Source organism: Tauraco erythrolophus, chromosome 10 (assembly GCF_009769465.1).
Source record: "Tauraco erythrolophus isolate bTauEry1 chromosome 10, bTauEry1.pri, whole genome shotgun sequence".
In the NCBI taxonomy this organism is placed as follows: Eukaryota; Metazoa; Chordata; class Aves; order Musophagiformes; family Musophagidae; genus Tauraco; species Tauraco erythrolophus.
Window position 1 is genome coordinate 5,014,006 of NC_141474.1, and position 19,336 is coordinate 5,033,341.

At 43.0% G+C, this 19,336-nt stretch overlaps 1 protein-coding gene across 1 annotated transcript in view; it reads left to right on the plus strand.

Moving 5' to 3' along the window:
• Positions 1 to 8,869: 8,869 nt before the first annotated feature.
• Positions 8,870 to 19,336, plus strand: part of RASAL2 (RAS protein activator like 2) — a 122,718-nt gene continuing 112,251 nt past the window's right edge. Inside the window, exon 1 of the mRNA XM_086617151.1 lies at positions 8,870 to 9,464. Within this exon, the coding sequence (XP_086473277.1) occupies positions 8,870 to 9,464 (595 nt within the window). The remainder of the gene's footprint in view (positions 9,465 to 19,336) is intronic.

Here is a 19,336-nt window from a genome sequence, read left to right on the forward strand (position 1 = left end):
TCTCTTGTACATGTCTATGTTACCATCAGACATGTTTTAATATCCATTTTTAAGGTGTTTCATTTAAATTCTTGGTTCAGACTCAGTGATAGGATGTACAGGTTCAGCTCCCAGGGATCACATGGCGTTATCGCAAGCAGTGTCCTGTACTGGACGTCTTTAAGCATTCTTTAAATTACAAACACAGACTCAGATTTAGTCAAAGAGGGTGTGCTCCTTTCTTTCCTCCAGTCTTGGGCTGTTTCGGTGCCTGCAGGTCACCTTGCTTCATCTTTTGGCTCTGCACGCTCTTGCCAGTTGTGAAATCTCCTCCAGCCCTGGCACCAGGCTCACAGCTGGCTCGGGCTGCCTGGCAGAAGGTGCATCTTCATTTCAGCACTTCATCACTGTCCCTGTCTTCTGGGTTTTGCACTGATTCAAGACTGTTCCAGACAGACAACCTATGGAGAAAGAACTCTTCTGGTTAGAAGGTCATTTAAATTTAATAACTGCTCCTTTTCCTGCCCTCCTTCTCTTTTTCCTTCCCTTTAGGTTGCTTCTTTTACTCCTTTCTTCATATGGTATGTAGTAATTAGTGCTACAGCATCTGGAATTTTACACAGACCCTCTTCCCAAGCTGGTATTAAATGTTTTAATTCCAAACTTTTGGCATTTTGAGATACTGGCATGTATCCTCCCTGTAACCCATTTCTCCATTTAGATTAAGGCTTAATATTAAACTCCTGTACATCACTGGTTTATTGTCAGTTGTTGCACTTTAATTTGCTGATATTAATACAACATCCTGCAGGGGCTATGAGGTGGGTGTTAGGCTAGTTCTCATGCAGCACAAGGAATTTCACTGGCTAAATTCAGAGCCTAAAGTAATTCTGGATTTATAAATTCTTCCTCCAGGTTGGTTGTCTGTCCAGTCCCAGTGCCTGTCTCCGCAGCTGGTGCTGTAACTGTCTCACATAGCAGGTTCTCAAACCATTGCTGCTTGTCATCTGGTCTAGCAGGCAGAAGCACCCCTGGATACAAAGCTGTCATGAACCCCTGTGCGAACTGAGTGTAAAACTAACCAGAATCTCAAATGTGTCTTTGATTTCAGAAATTAAATTAGGTCACATTCCTTCAGATCACACGCAGATTCCGTAGGTGCTGAACATCTTGGGCGTTAGATGTTTCAGAAGTATGTTTCGGTTTGCGTGAGCTCATTGTTCACTTTCTTGTTACTGACTGAACTTTTAAAAGTCTTGCTGGTTTGGAAACCCCCAAGTCTGCCTGTTGGCTTTTTCTAGCAGTAAACCAGGCTCCTGAACGGGTAAGTGCTTGGCACAGGGTACTGGAAAAATATCTCTGATGATGCCCTCTTGCTCTACCCATCTCACCACCTGAGCTACCCCAAAGTCTTGCTACTTAACAGCAACGTGGGGTGGGAGCTGAGACAGAGCATTCCTATTAAAGATTTGTGGTGTTTATATGGTAAATGGAAGAATTATACTTATGGATGCTGCTGAAGTTTGTTTCTTACTCACTCCATAATAGTGCACTGATACACGATATTGGACAGTATTGCTGGTTAGCTGGTGGTTATCTTTTGCTGCTGGCTGGCTTTACTGCAGGATTTCCAGTGTTTGAGAAGCTATGTTTTAGAATATATTTATAAAGCTAGTGTTGCGTGAAGGATTTGGTGAAATAATTTAGTTTATTCACTCTGTCATAGGGAAGAGCAGGACAAAATAAGACCAACGGAGTTATAGCAATTAATTTTTTTCAATAAGTATAGAATGAAATTATAAACTAAATCCCTGATGTCCTTGGTGGACACTAGAGTTGTTAAGTCTTATTTTTGCAACAGTCTGCACTGAGGATGATGTGCTCCTTTACAGTTACATAAAAATAAAGGGTGGAAATTTTGAGAATATAGGCCTGCTATTTGGGCATAGCTACCGAAACCATTTTTGAGGTGTTTATCCATTAACATGCCTATATACTATGACTATTTTTCCTCCATTAGTAATGTTTAACCTGCAGTTGGTGTGATGCATGCAGGAATCACATTTGGCAGTAAAACTGTGTTCTGCTGATAAAGCTCTGCTTTAAGATTGCAGGAGTAATGCTTTTTTTTTTTCTTTTTTACCATCTCTCTGCAAAAATCCAGAACACTTCAATTGGAAAAGGAATGGGGAGACAGGAAGGTAATTTTGCCTGCTGAAAAACACCACCATTAAAAACCTAAATCAGTAGCCTGTGTACGATATTTCAGATGGTACCAAGCCTAACCTGTAATCACGAAGAAATTCATGTCAGAGTGGGGATGAGCACTTTTGTAATTTACGCAGTCGAAGGACGTTCTTGTGAAAGTTGTTGGTGAGGTGGGTCAGTGTGCTTGTCTTCTTTTGGGGACTGAAGTTGAGGATCTGTGGCTCCAGAGGGTTTCCTCCCAGCTTGAGCCCCCTGTACATGTCGGCGGCTTCCCAGCTCGGCACGGTGGTGAGCCCACGGAGGAGCCAGACCTGCGGGAGCAGCTGTGCCGCAGGGCTGAGGGCTTCCCTGCCTGCCAGAAACCTGTAAAATCTCCACAAATTTCTGAGGCAAGTGCCGTGGCTCGCTACAAACGGGTCTTTCTGCCGTTAGGACTTCCCGTGCTACAAAGTAGTTGCCAGAGTGTTTGCCTTCAGGTCCTACGTTTGTTTGCTTGCACCAGTGCCTGTTGCTGAAGTAGCTGGCGGGCCCGGGGCGGCGTTGCTCGCAGCTGCGTGTGGGCTCGCTCGGCCGGCTTCTAAACGCGCGGTTTTATGGCCCTCGAAACTTGGCACGAGCTGTGTTTTGTCGTCGGCGACAACAGCAGAGGACTGCTAGTGAAATTAAAACCTGGCATCGCCGTTCTACGGGTTTATTCGCGACGTATGGAAATGGGATTTTCTTGCTAACTTTTCCTGGCGTCCGTCCAGAACCCGGCATCTCATAAATTCATATTATCTCTCTCTCTGCTCTGCTCCGTTGACAGGGCTGTAGCAGCCTCTCATACAGATCACGGGAACGGCATGGAAAAATGAAGCCGGGAGCCTTTCAAGTGGGGAGTTTGTATCAGCAGAGAAATACAGGAAGTATTAGAGGACAGAAGTCTTGAAGAGTCTTGCAGTACCTGCCTTCAGAAACTAGACCACCACAAATGCAGAGCTGAGTCGGTCTGCATTGCCGTGGCTTTGCCTGTAGGAAAGGGTGAAGGGCTTGGAGAGCAGGGCAGTGATGGGACAACAGTTACAGCATGCCTTTCCTCGGCATGGAAATTTCAGATCAGGAAAATGAGGTGCTCTCTGGCATTTAAATGTGCTGGTATCACCGTTTAGCTCGTTGATAGATGCGTTTCATTCCCAGCATAGTGATGGTGAAAACAATATACCTTGTTGATTTATCTGGGACAGGTGAGCTTACTCTGTGGTCACTGATACACGTTGCCAGCTCAAAGCTTGTGAGATAAACACGTGGCAGCTTTCTCAGGAACTCTAATGTGGGCTCGGTAAGTTATCTGCGTTCCAGCCGCGCCGATTCCAAACTCCAGCAAGCCTTGCTCTTCCAGTTGCTCTTAATCCCAAATGCAACAATTTTCAAGATGCCGTTTCATTTGTCCTCTCCATAACTTCGTGCACTAAACATTAAGCAGTCAAGTCAGTCAGGTGCACTGCTCTGCGCTGAGCCGAGGAGAAGGGACATCCACCTGCAGGAAATGTTGCAGGGGGAAACAGATGCGTCTCAGTGATAGGAGATGGGAAGGGGATGTTAGGTCATTAATTACTTAGCCTTGCATAAACAAAACTTAATATTTTGAAAAGTCTCTAATTTAAAGGGAAGGAAAAATCTTTCATCTTCTATGCTATTTAGCTACGTGTCGAGTTGGGTCGATGGAAGACTTCTGTGATGATTTCTGCTGTATATATTGATTACTCCTCCATGAAACATTCTGGTGCAGTGAGCATTGGACTAGTTTGGAAGGGGAAAAGAGCTAAGAGGAGCTAGACCACAAAATTGAGGATTCCTGCCTGACTGCATCCCTTCTGGTTTGTCTGAGCAAGATGCAGGGTGCAGTTTGTTTTGCTTTTCTATGTGTTGAAGAACTTAATTGATGGCCGGTAGTTTGGGACTTAATCTGAGATCTTCTCAGAAGTGGTGTTTTCTTAACTGCTGACCTTCTGATTTAGAAGAGAGGATTGGTCAAAAATCCAAGTGTGGTGATTAAATGTTCAGGGTATGTCGTGGGTTTTGGTGGTTGTGTGGGGTTTGGGGTTGGTTGTCTTTTTTTTTTTTAAACTCTCTCTACCCTCCCCCCCATACCTTGGCAAATGTTTTAGAAAATGAGAAGCTGATAAGTTTGTGCTTGGTCCAAAACTAATTTAAAATTGAGCAGTTCAGTCATGGGAGGTTTCAATTCTTCTTTTTCTCAACATATGCTAAAGATCAACTAAAGTTTTACACGTTGTAGTGCCTTTACTCAAGCACTAGACAGCTTTCAGAGAGCGAGCGAGCATTAAACATTAATTTTTATCATCAGAGACAGGTTCTCCCTCCAGCTGCTTGGCAATGATGCATTTCAATTTTTTTATGGTGTTGCTTTTTTTTTGTTTTAATTGGCTGGTAGTTTTTATTAAACGACAGATACTCTGAGGAATTTCTGAAGCTTTGCGCAGCAGAGCTGGATGGTTTTTTTGGAAAGCTGAACGGTGGAGAGCAGACTGCCCACGCAGGAGGCTGTTGCCAGAGAGTTATCTTCGTATGCTTGGTGAAAATGTAATACTGCTTGTGTACATTTTCTGTGAGATGTTGTTATTAAGTTAAGGAAGATTGTTTTCCCAATATAATCCTAAAATTGAAATACAGTCATATTCCAATGTAGCAAATCTGCCTTTTGTGCATAAATTACTTAAATATTGAGGAGTCATGAAATATAAGCTGTTAAACATGTCAAGTAGGATGATTAAATGATTGGATTGTTAGGAAGAAAATAGTAATTTTCTGAAAAAGCTAAATGAATTATTTGGCACAATGAACTGCAAACATTACCAAAAAAACCTTCTTTGAGGAAAATTTGCTAGCTGAGGATCACGTTTTTATGCAGTAGGTATTAAAAACCGGAGGTATAAGTGAAAATATTCCAGATTTTTCTCAAGTTAATTGACAAGCTCCTTTCTTCCACTGAAATTGCTTTACCTGCTGACAGCTGAGTGGGTGGCTCCGCACGGTTGGGGATCTCACATAACCAATATGTTAGCAGTCACTGCTGTAAGATTTTTTTGTGATAGTGAGACTTTGTAAACACTTCCCAAGATAAACTGCTGCTCTGAGAGGACCTGAGTTTTCACCTGAAGAGTAACTGGACTGCAGATCAAAGAGAAGGTTCTGCCACGCAAATCCCTTTCTTGCATGTTATATGTACACAAGAAATGCTGGAGCCAAGTGAGACCAATTTTTAACTCGGTGGCATTGGATTAGTGCAGACGAAGGGTTTTTTTTGGACATCATCTTTGCTATTGATGATGCGTATGAGAAAGAGAGAGTCCAATTTGACTCAAAGCCCAGGCTAAAATTTCTGAGCTAGCGATTTAAAACAATTGTCTTATTTTTAGACTAAGCAAACTTGTTTATCAGTGGTTTTCTGTCAGTAAACATGCAAGCCTTGTAGGCCATTTTTGGAAGCACTTTGAGAAAGACCATTTTACCCTCTATAGAGTACACTGAAATCTCAGCTAAGTGAAGGCAGCTGGGTAACTGTTTTCTCTGATCACAAAGTGCATTCATCTGAGCAGTGGTAACATGAAATCAAAAGTGAAATCAAAAGTCAAAAGTAAAGACCCTTCTTAACATTGTTCAAACTTAAACAAATGTGACTTTGATGTTCCTGGGCTTCGTGTTGAGTGCTTATTGAAGCCTGTCTTTTTCTGTTGTGTTAGTTCTCTACAGCACTGTGGTCCAACCCCTGGCCACACCAATAAAAATATTTTAAAGTAGAAGTAAACCCATAACTGGTTTTGCACGTTGCTTTGTGCTGTAACTTGATACATGGTTAATCTTTCTGTGTGTTCCCTTGCTGAAATGGGTGGTCTGTGTAAGCTGGTGATGGATGTAACGCAAGTTGGGATGAAATGATCTTTCCATACAGTCAGGTGCCTGCAGGAAAAGAGAAAACTAGGATGAGAGCAATCCTGGTGATCATCTCTGTCCTCCTGCAAAGACCAATGTCTCGCCTAAAGTTTTGTTCTGTCCAAAGTGCTGTTGTGCCAAATCCCTGCTTCAGAATAACGTTGACGCAGCTGGTGTCGTATTGTCTGAGTGGAGTCATTCCTGTTGGTCATACCGAGTCCTCCGATGCGGCAGATAAGTGCTTTCAAAATGCTGTTTCAAAAGATGTTTTGTATGAGTGCTCAGCTTGGTCGTTACTTTACAAAAGGAGTTAGAAAGCTTACTAGAAACCTACAGCAAGCAAATCCCAGGAGGACTTCAACTACTGCGCTGTCTGTCTCTGTTTTCTGTCCTCTCCTGCCCTTCTGTGCTCCCAAGCCAGAAGTAGAAGTAGATGTAGATGTGCTAGCGGAAACTTGTACAAGCGAGGCTTGCAGAGCTGACCAGAAACCTACCTCACATTCTCGGTTTACTCTGCTGATTATGGCTTGTGCCATTGGAGTGAACCACATCGTCGTCTGTTGTGTTTATCTGTACTTATTTCTGAAGTTCCATAACGCCTGCTTTACCAGACTGCCTAATTCAAAGCATTTGTTGAAAGTGCTACTGCCACGTTAGTAGTAAAAGGCTCAACAAGGAAAACGAGGACTCATTGCTGAAAGGGGTGGGTGATCTAGTAACAGCAGGCCCAGTTGAAGTTGGGGTCCTCAATGCTGTGTTTGCCTCAGCCTTCAGAGACGAGGACTCTGAGGCCCCCGTGCATAGTGAAAGGGATCAAGAAGGAAAAAAATCTGCCAGCAGTGGATGAGAGTCAGGTCAGGAATCGCTTATAAGAACTCAACCCATGCAAGTCCTTGGGACACGATGGGCTGCATCAAGAGGTGATCAGCAACCCCTGTGATCGAGAAACAGAAGGCAAGAAGAGCCAGCTAACTCTTTCCTAGTGAATTCTGTAGTTTTCAGAATGGGAGTACTTGTGTCTCCACACGTATTCATTGCTCCTCATGCCTCCTTTGAGATCATTGTTCTGGATGGAAATTGTAGCAGAGTTCTTGTTTAGATACGTTTTGTTGTTGAAGACTCATGCTCTGGGTAGCATGACTTCCTACAAAGCATGAGAGTCAGCATCAGTATTTTTGATGCAGAGTTTGCATTGCAGTGTCTGAGCTGTTCTTGCGTCTGAGGTTATTTGTTGTAACTTCTTGAACGCAGCAACTTTAGGTAGTCGCTTCTATTGCTTCTAATTGAAGAATGTAACTTGCTACTGAATAAGGAAGTTATTTCTCGACGTGATTGGGGGTCTTTGGTAACTCCATCTCTGTTCTAGGGAGCAGTGATACCCTCTTCCATCTATACACTTAAGTTAAGGAAGTTTTTGCATCTGTAACTGTCAGGAATGTCCTTTGGCTGATGAATACAGCCTAGCTTAAAGGCGAGATCCTATAGCGGGTCAGTTAAGCTTTATTGGTCTGCCAGACCAGATTATCATTTTATTTTACCAGAGAGGTAGTTTTCATTGTCACTTGATTGCCAAGGGTCTGTCAGCGTTTCCATTGTAAACCCCCTATTTTCAGGGATTTGAGTAGACTTGAGATTTAAGTGTTCTGGTCTAAAACTTGGCAAGCACGATCTGAGTTTGCCAGCGGATATTTTCTTTATGAGATTTTAAAATAGTCAGCTGTTTCTTAAATTGTAGAGAAGGCGATTTTTTTTTTCTCTTGGTTAAACAGATAGGACTATTTTTTCCATCCTACTTATTCCAATGAGATTTATAAAGCCTATTCTGATGTTTTTAAAAAAAAAAAAGCAGCCGAAAACAGGGGAAGGGGGGAAACAAAAGAAAAAGGCAAATCTGCCTGCTGTCCCATTCTGTTTATCAGAGGATCATGCCTCAAAACCTTCCCTTTGCTTCGGTCTGTGTTTGATGAAGTCCCACCCACCCTCTCTGTCCCTTTTCTCCTCCCCTTTACTTATTTCCCTGAAGTGTATTTACACTCTCACTACATTAAATTGCAGTATTTCTTCTCCTTACTCCATTCCTCCCCTTTGCCTTCCTCCCTGGGAGTTCCAGCACTCAATTCTGATGAATCTGCCTATTTTACCTCTCTCTAAAAGGCAGCTCTGAGATACTAAGTGATACGACCTGTGGTAAATATAAACTATAGGAAGCGTCTTTATGTTGTGTTTTACTCTGTTTATTTGATGTACTTTACTACTTAACTGAAGAACGCAGCGTAAAATACCGCAATTTTTTAACGCTTTGCTGAGACTTTTCCGTGACTCTAGAGTGAAGTACTTTTGCCTTTTTTTTTTTTTTTTTCACCAAATCTTTAATGTAGACTGAAAAAAGCGAAGTGTGATTGGCGCAGAACACCACTGTGGGTTTTCATGGCTGGGCTCTTTTAGTCATTTCCTGAGAGCTCGGTGCAGAAATGTGACAGCGCAGGAAGCGGCAGCGAGCTTAGCAGGGCTTCGTGTGCAGTTAGAAGTCGGCTTGCTAGAGGTGAAGACACGTCCTTCTTCCTGAGATGTAGAACTATCTGGTTCTGGGATTGATGCTCAAGCTCTTCAGGAAGAACCTCTGCTGTCTTGCAGTCACAGTGGTGAATGAAATGACTGGGGCGTTAAAATGGTGAGTGAGGAACTGCAGCTCTGTGATTCTTAAGCGACAAGGAATGTAAGTTAAAAGCTGAAATTCAAAGACTGGAAAATGAGCGCTTTCAAAAAGCACTATAGCCTCTCTCCCAGGACCTTCAGAAGATCGTTGTCAGAACAAGATGCTGGCACTGCTGCCTTGAAGGACTACCATTGGTACCACCAAATGAAAAGCAAGAAGATGAATAAACAAATGAGTTCTGACCCAGAGAAACCGCTCGGAGCGTACCGGTGGCAGATGCATCCTTGGCTTCCCTGGAGGATAAGCAAAAGACAGGGCTCGTGCAGCCCAAAAGGGGAATGCAGTGAGCCAGGTCTTGCCAAGAGTTCTGCCAGCATGGATACTATCAGTGCTGATGATCTCCACGAAGACCCAACAGAGACGCTTTTCCAGGCAAGGACTAGACCATTTCGGGTTCCCTTCAACCGCTCTCTGTCTGAACCCGGGCCACACGTTGGAAACAGGAGTGCAAAGCCGTTTCTGCAAGCCGTGCGTTCGGTGGACTCTGAACAGCAGGGCTACTTCATCCGTGGCATTTTCTCCTCTCTCTCAAGTGGCTTTTCAAAGATAATGAGTCGAAAAGGAGAGCCTGGCAGTGAGTCAGGAAATGAAGGGAAGACAGATGATAATGGAATTGATTTGAGTACAGGTAACAAACTCAATTTTGTTTTGTTCTGCTTCTGTTTGTGTAACAGGTTCAGGTGAGTGTAGTGAGACATTCTTTGGGATGTACAATGGTTGCTTAAATTGTTTTTTAACTTAGTTTTATTAACATGGCATTGGCAACTCGCTGATACTCTATCTTAATTTTAAAAACGCAACTGAAAAAGGGCCTTTCCTGATAAGGAAGTGGTGTGAGATGTTTTGGTGTGTGCTTAAAAACTTGGAGATCCCTTTAAAACAAGCATCTTCTGGTGAAAGCAGCAGCATTTTGCTCTCAAATAGCACCCTGTGTGCATGGTGTATGCAGTCCTGCAGGCATGGTAGCCTCTGCAGCATGTAGTGCACTGATTGAGGTATCAGGCTTGCTACTGTAAATGAAGTACTAGGGGGAGAGAGAAATAAAGCTGTCTTCTAAACAGTGTTCAAGACAGTAGGATGGATCTAGTTCCTCATACCAGCTTCACAGTTTTGTAATCAACCAGCTAAATTGATGTCTGCTCACTGGTAGATGCCAAGGACAGCAGCGTTGCAAAGGTTTAGCCAGCTGGGATTGAGGTCGGCAAGATGCCAGTCTGAGATTTCATTTAAATCTGCCCTGCTGAGAACAACGCTCGCAAAGTGGGGGGTAAAAAAAAAAAAGGAAAAAAAGGGAGAAATTTGCCTTCTGTTCTCTCGGGCTTTCCTATAACTTTCTGGTGGGACCAACTAACTGATCCTCTGAAAAACACACACACAAAAAAATTAAAAATAAAAACAAAAATAAACCTTCCTTCTCCCCAAAACCTCAAGACTTTTCAGAGTCTTCTAGATAATCGTATTAAAAGCCTGATAACATCTGGATCCCATTGAGACTGCTGGACAAGTCAGCTTAGTTCAAAAAAGTCAGCTGAGTAGTGGTAGTGAAAGAAGAATAGACTCTCTCTACAGGGGTTATCCAGTCTCTCAGTCACACTGGAATGTCCCTTACAGCCTTGTGTTTGCTACTGGAAGCAGTCACATTGCTTTAAAGCAACAACAAACGGTCAAAAAGAAGAAATAACTGGGAAGGACCATATCCTTTGTTCAACCCTAGTTCTGTACGGTCACTGATCTGTGTTCCTCTGAGACGTTTCTCAATTGAAATTTGGCTGATGATGCTTGTTAAATTGCATGGAATATGTGGAAAAAACAAAGGGATAAGACCAATTTTTAATTTTTTTTTTCCCGTTGAAGACTTCTGCTTGGGACGCTTTTTCTGTTTGCCCACAATATACGTCAGCAAGCTCTATCGGGAAGATATTCTGTGTGTTATAAGCATTTTGAATCAAAATCTTGCAATATGTGAAGGGCAGAGCATGCTCTAGTTTCTTTTCCCCTCTTTCTTTTCTGGTGTACTTTGATACCAAACGGTTTTCTCATAACACATAAGTACTATCACTCGACTGGGTTATTGGGATGCTTTGCTTTTTAGTAGCGTGAAAAGTAAACAGAGGAAAAGGATTATTTGTGAGAAGCCACCACGTGGTAGATACTTTGTGTCGGTTACGAGACAACAATAGAGCCTTTTGGCTCTTTGGGGTCAGATAAACCTCCATCTGAACCTGCCAAAACTGGTTTTGCAGAGAGTCACAGTTCAGGAACTGAGAGTCAGAGTTAAAAGTCAAACTCTCTCGAGGGAGGGGGAGGAAGTCATAGCTGGGAAGGTGTTTGGGGAAACAAAGTTGATGCAGTTACCCACAAAGTCGCCTGAAACCGCCAGGTCCTGCTTGGGCTGCTGCTGTGGAACCACAGAGCTTTTGGAGAATGGGCACCTCCGTGGAGTTTCTTTTCAGCCTTTGCCTTCTCAAAGGTTCACTGTTATCCAACAACGAGGACGGTATCACAGCCTCTCTTCTCCAGCAGCTTAGGTTTAAGAGAACTAGTTCATCCTGTAAGACATACTGCTCTATGGGATATATAGCCATAGGACAACTAATTGCTTACCACTGGTTTTATTTCTCCTTAAATCAGAGCTGCTCTTGCCAGAAGCCAGAGTTAGCTGGAGCTGCTGAGCAGTCTCCTGCCCCATACGGCGCTGTAGGCTGAGACCTGACAGAGCGCTGGCAAAACTTGTGAGTTCCTGGGGTTTAGATTTCAGGTCTGAGGGAGGTAACTTGAAGACAAAAGGGGCGAGAGAAATATACCTAGTCCGTCGTGTTCTTCAACAACAGCCTAGATGCTCAGAAGCGATCAAATCTTTTGTTCTCCTTCCAAATACCACGAGTTTAGTTCTGTGGGTGGGTCACTGAATTGTCCGCTGACAGCTTTGGTGCTTGAGTGGGCAGAAGGTATCTTCCCATGCCTACAGTCCTGTCTATTGTTCAAGGAACAATCCAAGAAAATGGATTGTGTTTTCCTCTCCAAGAGAGGCAGAAGTTGGGAATCCTCAGGCAACTGAAGTCTGTGGTAAAAGCTCTCAGGCACTTTACTAGCCAAGAGATGGTGTGAGGCCTGGAGTTTCTCCTAAGTATGCAAACAGTTTAACTTGGAAAAGCTTGATCAAACGTCTCCCAGGAAACGGCTGGACAGAAATTCTCATCACTGTGACCCAAACCCAAGAGGACCTTTTCTGTGTTGTTAAATACACTGTGGGAGAGACGTGCTTTGGAGTTCAACCAAGGGAACCTGGAGACATGCATTCTGTCTCTCTTCTGTCCAAGGAGCCAAGCCCTTCACTTCCACCAGCTCACTTCGTTAAAAGTATTTCCACTTTCTTCTGAAATACTTGCAGATTATCTACTAATACCAAAAGATTATCTTCCTTCCAACACTTGCTTGACCTCTTGTGTTTTGCTTCACCTCTGCACCAGAATCAGAGGCTGGGTGGTCTGTGTGGGTTTGTGTATGTATGGGGTTGGGTAGCTACTGATCTTTATAAGCCAAGGGAAGAGCAGTTCCCTTTGTCAAGAAATGGTTACCTCCCAAAAGAGGATCAGTTGTTTTTTTCAGCAAGTTGAAGAGGGAAGAGGGATTTAAAAAAGAAAAGGGGGAAAAAAATAAAATAATCTGGATAAATATTTTCCAGTTGGTCTCACAGTCTAGGAAGCGTGTTCAGACACTGCTTCATTGGTTCTTGGCTGTTGAATCTGCGGGTTGGAGGAGGGAGAGGACAGACGGAGTGGCCGGCCGGTGGGAAGAGCAGAGTTCTTTCCCAGTGTGCTGCAGGGGTCTTCGCAGGAGAAGCCTGGGCCAGGTTTGGGTGGGAATGAGGCGCCTTTGGTGCACGTGTGCTGGTTTCTCACCAATTCTAGAGCCAGGCGTTTTGAACCAGTGTTTAAGTGGGGTTATGCAAAGCCTGACGATAAAAGGATCTATGCTCAGTATTATTTATCACATTTTAATTTCTAGTAAATGTATCAGCTTGAGGAAGAAGCGGTGTCATTCCGATAAACTGGTTGATTGCGAACACACCACGATTTCAGTAGAAACAAGATAAGGAAGGAGCTCTGCAGACAAAGCCTTGGATCCCAGGGCTGTGGGTGAGCGGCTGCACCCTTTTTTTTTATTTCTGCCTGTCACCAGTGACCCTTTGTCACTGTTGAGAATGGGTTTGTGAGAGAGTTCTCAGATAACGTTTATTTCACTGTTCCTTCTTATCCAGATCTCAAGGCAGTGCGAGTTTAATTGTAGATGAATGACAAAATAATTCCTCAGTGGAATCAATTACCTGTATCTTCTCTGGGTATCTCTGTTCTGATTTAGAGGGCGGGGGGAGAGGGTAAACACTGATTTCTTTTATTTGGTGTGTGTTTAGCTTTCACAGTCACTCTCTTGTTACAATTTTTATGAAGACACTTCTTTAGAATCATTTCCTTCTCTTTTTTACCTGGAAAAAGATATGTTTTTTCAGTCTTTTAATTTTGATTTCATGCTTTAATTCATTTTATAGAGGGTTTTTTTTTTTGTGCCTAGAGTGAGAGAGAATATTTTATATCCTTGCTTTTCTGGAATTGGTTTTGGTTTTTTTTATAATTCACTGAAGTTATTCAAACCCTATGCTCTTTGTAATAGCTCTACAGTCTAGATAAATTCTATTTCTTATATCTTTCCATATAAACTTATTTAGAGATTTGTATTTTCACATTTATAACTGAAACCAGAGCTGGGGCAGTTTCACATTCCATTTCTTTCAGCGATTCCCAAAATACAAAACTATTTCTTCCTGTCTGAGATGGGAATTTAGTATTTATTACTCATTGGAGCAGCTTTTCTATTTTCATGTTTTTAAAACCTCTTTCTCATTTTAGAAGTCCTTCTACTGACTCATGTTCCTCCACTCCCAAATCTCTTTTGCTCTTAAGTAGTTTATTTTTGGTGGGGTTTTTATTAGGGAACTTCTGCACAATTGAGCTTATTCTGTGACTTGTGTGTTACATTTGCACAGCACTTAAATGCAGTTTGTGTGCCTTCTGCTACGATCCCCTGGTTCGTTGCAAGGTGTAGTCTTAATGTTAAAACTCATTCACCTCTAACTGTCAGAACAGATTCAAGATAGCTGTTTATACCTGAGCCCTACGTTGCATCAGAACGACCGTAGTTTTTTGTGGATTTATAACTATGGAAAGAATGCATCGCAGTCAAGTATCGGTCTGTCTTTTTTAAGCTGTAGTGTGGCTTTGTGGCAGTAACTATTGTGTTACTTGGTATATTGAATATTCCAAGGGGATGGGATGCTCAGGGGAGCGTTTTTGGCATTTGACAGCTTTGAATATCTCTTAAATACGTGTCCCACACCCCCCTCCTTGCACCTCCAAGTATTTCCTTTTGCAGGTGAGCCACGCTTGGTTTGTCCCAAGCATTGTTAGTGTTCAGTGTGGGTGATAGACTGATGCTATTCAGCTGAATGTTTATGAACACAACACAAAATAATTAGCCATAATATCTGACGGTAATAAAGTTATGTTTATCTGGTTTTAATTACACTTAACGAATGGTGTCTCTGAGCAGGTGGTTGTGCTCATTTCAGTGTTGCCTGTTGATTCTCATTTCTTTAATCCCTGGACCATTTTGTCTGAATCAAAAAAATTAGCATCCGGCAGGATGAATGAGGACATTTATATTTTTGTAAGTGCTATTTTCTGACTCATGAAATCACGGCCAGCGAATGGCAGTCTCTTGCATTCCAGGTTGCTTTTTCTTGGTTTTGTGGTCTGTATCTGTGGGACTGTTAGGATGTTGTACTTTACGCTGCTTGTGCAGAGGAGGCAGACAGCTGGTGCTTGCAAGAATATTATCTGTGATTACCTTGATCATGAGAAATTATTGCATGGGAATTATCTAAGGAAAGGGTAATTGTGTCCTAGAGACGTCTCATCTCCTGTATTTTCTTTGTAGGGAGATAGGGGTTTGAAGAGATGCAGCTTTCTTAGAAGCAGCCAGAAAGTGAAAGCGTGGGGATTAGGAGAAAGGGCTTCTGGTGAAGTAAAGATTTGGGAGTTTGGTGGGAGAAACTTCTCCTTTGATAACAGGCCAGACAGGGTCGAAAAGAAGCGGCTGGAGGAAGAAAAATAGTCTTTGCTTTCCAGAGGAGGAGCTATGTCTGGAGCAGTTGGATTTGGAGTCTTGGCAAAGCTTCACGTTTCGACTGTTGAGTCTCCCGAAGGAGAAATTTCAGCTGCGAGACCCAACAGGGCAGGATCCCTGGAAGGGCAGTGGGAGATGCTCATGGTCCATGGGGTGTCTGCGGCACGATGGCACCTACCACGCAGCCCAGGAGGGCAGCTGGTTCTTGCCGTCTCCCTTGAGGGGCAAGCGAGCCCAGGTTTAGGAAATATGAAAGAAACTGTGTTAGACTTTTCTCAAAATTCTGTGTTCTTCTTAAAGATAGACCTAAAGCGCAGCTGTCGGAGTGTGCAGAAAGGGGAACTGTACCCAGTGGTTCAGCTATCCTGGAAGACTCAATCCCTGCTAAGCTTATTCGACACTGGAAATGGGAACCTTAACTCTTGTAGACGTGTACGTTTAGAGCCTGTAGCGAGAGGGTAAGTTCTGCCGTGGTAAAATTTTCTTCAGGCAAAGCTCCCTGGTTTGCATTTCCACAAATGCTGCCCGTAATGGAACTTGGCGCGAGATGAAAATTGCCTGCGTGCTTACACAACCAGTGCTTCCTAGGCACGTTGACCCTTTTTTCCTTAAAATAACAAACCCAAAGGAAAGTATTTGGGTTTTAGGTCTTTGTTTTCTTTCCAAATAATGAATGGTGTAGATTTGTAATGCTAACAGTGTGTGATTTAGAACTCAAAGCAATGGCATTTTGGAAGTAAACAAACAGGCACAAGATTATCCCTGTGCCCTTATTTGTACCATTGCTGTACTATGGAGTTACTTGATGGCTTGCTTTAACTAATTAACTTGTATTATCATTTAGCTTTATGCTTTCTGTGGTGATGCTTTCTCCCTGGTAGTTACTTAAGAGACTCTTTAAACTCTTCTGAAATAAATACTTGATAATCCTGTAAAACATTGCTTGTTTAAAGGAAGCTGTTTATATAAACAACAGGCTAATGCATGAAACTCTTGACATGTTAGCATTGAAACCAACTGTCCTCTGAGTGGTTTTGTTCTTACTGTGAGGAAAGCTGAAGCTAGACATCTGGTCTTCTGTGGGCGAGAGCGCTTTTTACAAGTTACGGGTCCGCTTGTTCAAGTGAAGTTAAAAAATACTTTGTACAGAGAGGGTGAAAAAAAAAAATACTGAAATAGCTAGTTTCTCAAAGAAGCTCATGTTTTGGAGAGAGCAGGCGTTCTCGGTCGTTATTCCTCATGGGGAATATACTGGTCATTTTAATGTGTGCATTTGGGGTAGGAGCATCCGTCTCGAAAACCACTTGTCTGAAAAGGTGGAGAGAGGAGCCAGATTATTGACAGTGGTGTGTGAGAACAGGTAGTGAGCAAACACAGATTTCCAGCTCAAACGCACGTATTTCTGTCAACTATCACCGCACATCACTGTTGTTGCTGTCTACGGGTTTGAGACCTGGGGGATCAGAGTTACTTGTTGCTTTAATAGTTTCTTGTCTTTGTGTGAGGTTTGAATTCTAGTTCTTGAGATTTATTTTACAAAGTTCTCCAATTCTCCTCGTCCTCCCTCTCCCCTCATCACAGACAAATCCCTCTTTCTGGAAAGTGAAATGCAGGAAAGTACACTGCCAAGTCCAGTGGCAAGTTGTAAGCAGACCGACTTATTCATTTTACGTCTGACTTTAGCTGCTTTTGCGTGTTTTATAATAACTGAAGTGCTTTCCTGCATCCCCAAAGTCTGACTACTCCTGAGTGAAATCTTAAAATCTTCTGAGATTATTGCATACTTCTGTGATGATGGTATGGTCAGACTTCTAGTTGTATCTCACTCATCCCAAGCTGAGTTGCTGTACGTTTTCTTCTGCTTACGTCTGAGTTTACAATGCATGTTCATAGAAAAAATAAAAGCCCTTTTAATGTAGTCATGCTTAAGAGCAATTTTCCTCTAGCAGTCATGTGACACAGGTGCTTTGGCAAGCAGTTTTGACAAATTACTACAGAAAATTCCGCCAAACTTGAAATTCTTGCAGTGTGTCTCCGTCTACCTTATCACTCCTATGAGCTCTGGCTGCACTGGCACGTGAGAAGAGGCTTTGTCAGCGACATGGCTCCAGGTAGAGCCACTGAATGAGCTGCATGTGAGGGGAAGGAGGTTAAATACATAGATCTGAATGGCTCCCAGTTGCCTACAGTCATCTCTACTCAAGCAACGCTTCTTCTACATTACTGATCAAGTATATCGGCTGTGTCCTGTGTAAATGGCCTGTCTTAGTCACCAGTTCCTCTGTGAGCTTTATTAAGCAATGAAGACTTGCACGGTTAATAAATACACCAAGACGCTCGTGTTTTCAGGCTGGGCTTGCTGAGTGCGTGGTGCTTAGCAAGGGCAGGCTTCTGGCTGCAGGGTGGTTGGCGGTAGGTTTCCTGTCAGCCCTCCTGTAGCGTGATAAAATGGTATGGTTCAAGCCACTGATGTCTTGAAATGACAGTCCTTTCCTTTATTGAGGTTGTATGTAATGATACTGACACTTTTTCTTATCTGAAATAGGATGGAGTTTTGAAAAGGAATGGGAGAGGAAGGGATAATTGTTCAGAGTCTGCTGCGACGGAGCTGAATCGTTTCTCTCCATGTTGGTTTTCATGGTTTCTGACCGTGACTTCCACCCCCACTTGCATGTGTCACTGTCATGTGAAGATTTGACTCTTGTTTACTGTGTCTCAATGTTAGAGAAGACTGGTGTCAGTAAAAGCCTTTTTATCCAGAAGACTTGTAGAAAGCATGGAACACCTAGGAAGGTGTTGAATGCTGTGGCAGGGTAGGAGGTGAGGCCCTTGTGGGGTTAAGCATTGTGAAGAGGCTTATATATCTTTTACTGTTAATACATAATCTCAAGGAAATGGCTGAGCTAGTTGCCTGGGTTCCTCAGAAAAGTCAGTGGGATAGCAGTGTACATCATTGATAATAAGGTAAGAGCAAACCTGCATATGGCAGTAAAAGACTGTGCAAAATTTTCTTTATCTTGGTCTTGCAGAGGCAAATCCTGTACGTGTCCAAAATCAGGCGGGTGCCCTCAAGCACAAGTCAGGATTGGGCAGCTGGGAGGGAGTTGAGACAGGCAGCCCTGCGCTGCCGATAACCAGGCATCTCTGCTTGGGCACTGCCCGGTGCTGCTGCCAGGCTGGGCTGGCTGGCTGGTCTATCCATATGCTGCTAATGATTGATTTTATTTTTTTTCTGCTCCTCATCCAGATACGTGACTGCTGCAGCCACTATTTTAACTGTGCTAACAAGGTAGTTTTTAGCTGCCTTATCGGCAGCAGCCGGGAGCTCAGGGTGGGTTGCTACAAAACCTGCCCGAGGAGCTCCTTATAATGATGGGTTGTTAGCTCCTGCTTAGATACACTCTAATGGCTGCAGAAAGGGGAAACTTCTTTCCAGGAGATACGCTTTTCCTTCTTCATTGTGGAGTTTCTTCTGAGCCTTCTGTGAATGCTACATGTCTATAAACAGAAGTAGAAGGCCCTTAAATGTAATTGTAAAATGCCATTGGGTTTGTCAGAGGGGAATTGTATGTGTAGAGCAGGAGGTTTGAGTTACTTGGAACAAAAGACATGAATGGCTCAAATGTCCTAATTAAGAAATTTGTTTGTGCAGCAACCAAAACGATTTATTGTGTGCGTGTGTCGTGTCTTGAATTTGGGGGATGCTGCTCTACAACAGCCTGGCTGAGCAGTGCAGCGTATGTGCCCAGACTTCTGACACCTTCCTGCTGTTACTGTGGAAACTATAATTTCTAACTCCAGACCCGAACGTCCCCGAAACAGGTTTTGTTGTGTGTTTTTTTTGTTTTTGTTTTTGTGTTTTTTTTCCCTGAGGCAAAAGGGGACAAAGTTTGCAGATGAGGAAGAAATAGCCCTGTGCAGTATGAACCCAGCTGGTGCACTGACTGTATTTGATTTACATGGTTGTGCTTGATGGGGAATCACACGTTCAAATGGATGTAGATACATTTATTTTAATGGCTAAGCTCCCAGTAGGGCATGCTGTTTGTGAACGGAGACATATGAACCTAAGGAGACCTATCCTGAGAAATGGAAACTGTAGAATGCAAGGGGAAGAAAAACATCCTTACTGAGTCCTATGTTTCTGAATCGTCAAGTATGTGGAGGGGAAAAAAGCCTCCTCAGACTCCCTCCCTGCTCCCAACAGGCCCAGGCTGAATTGAAAACACATATAGCAATCTGCACTCTGATTAACTTCTGCATGGCTATATAATTTCCAAGAGAAATGCTTTCAGGGTGATGATAGGTTTTGTCTAC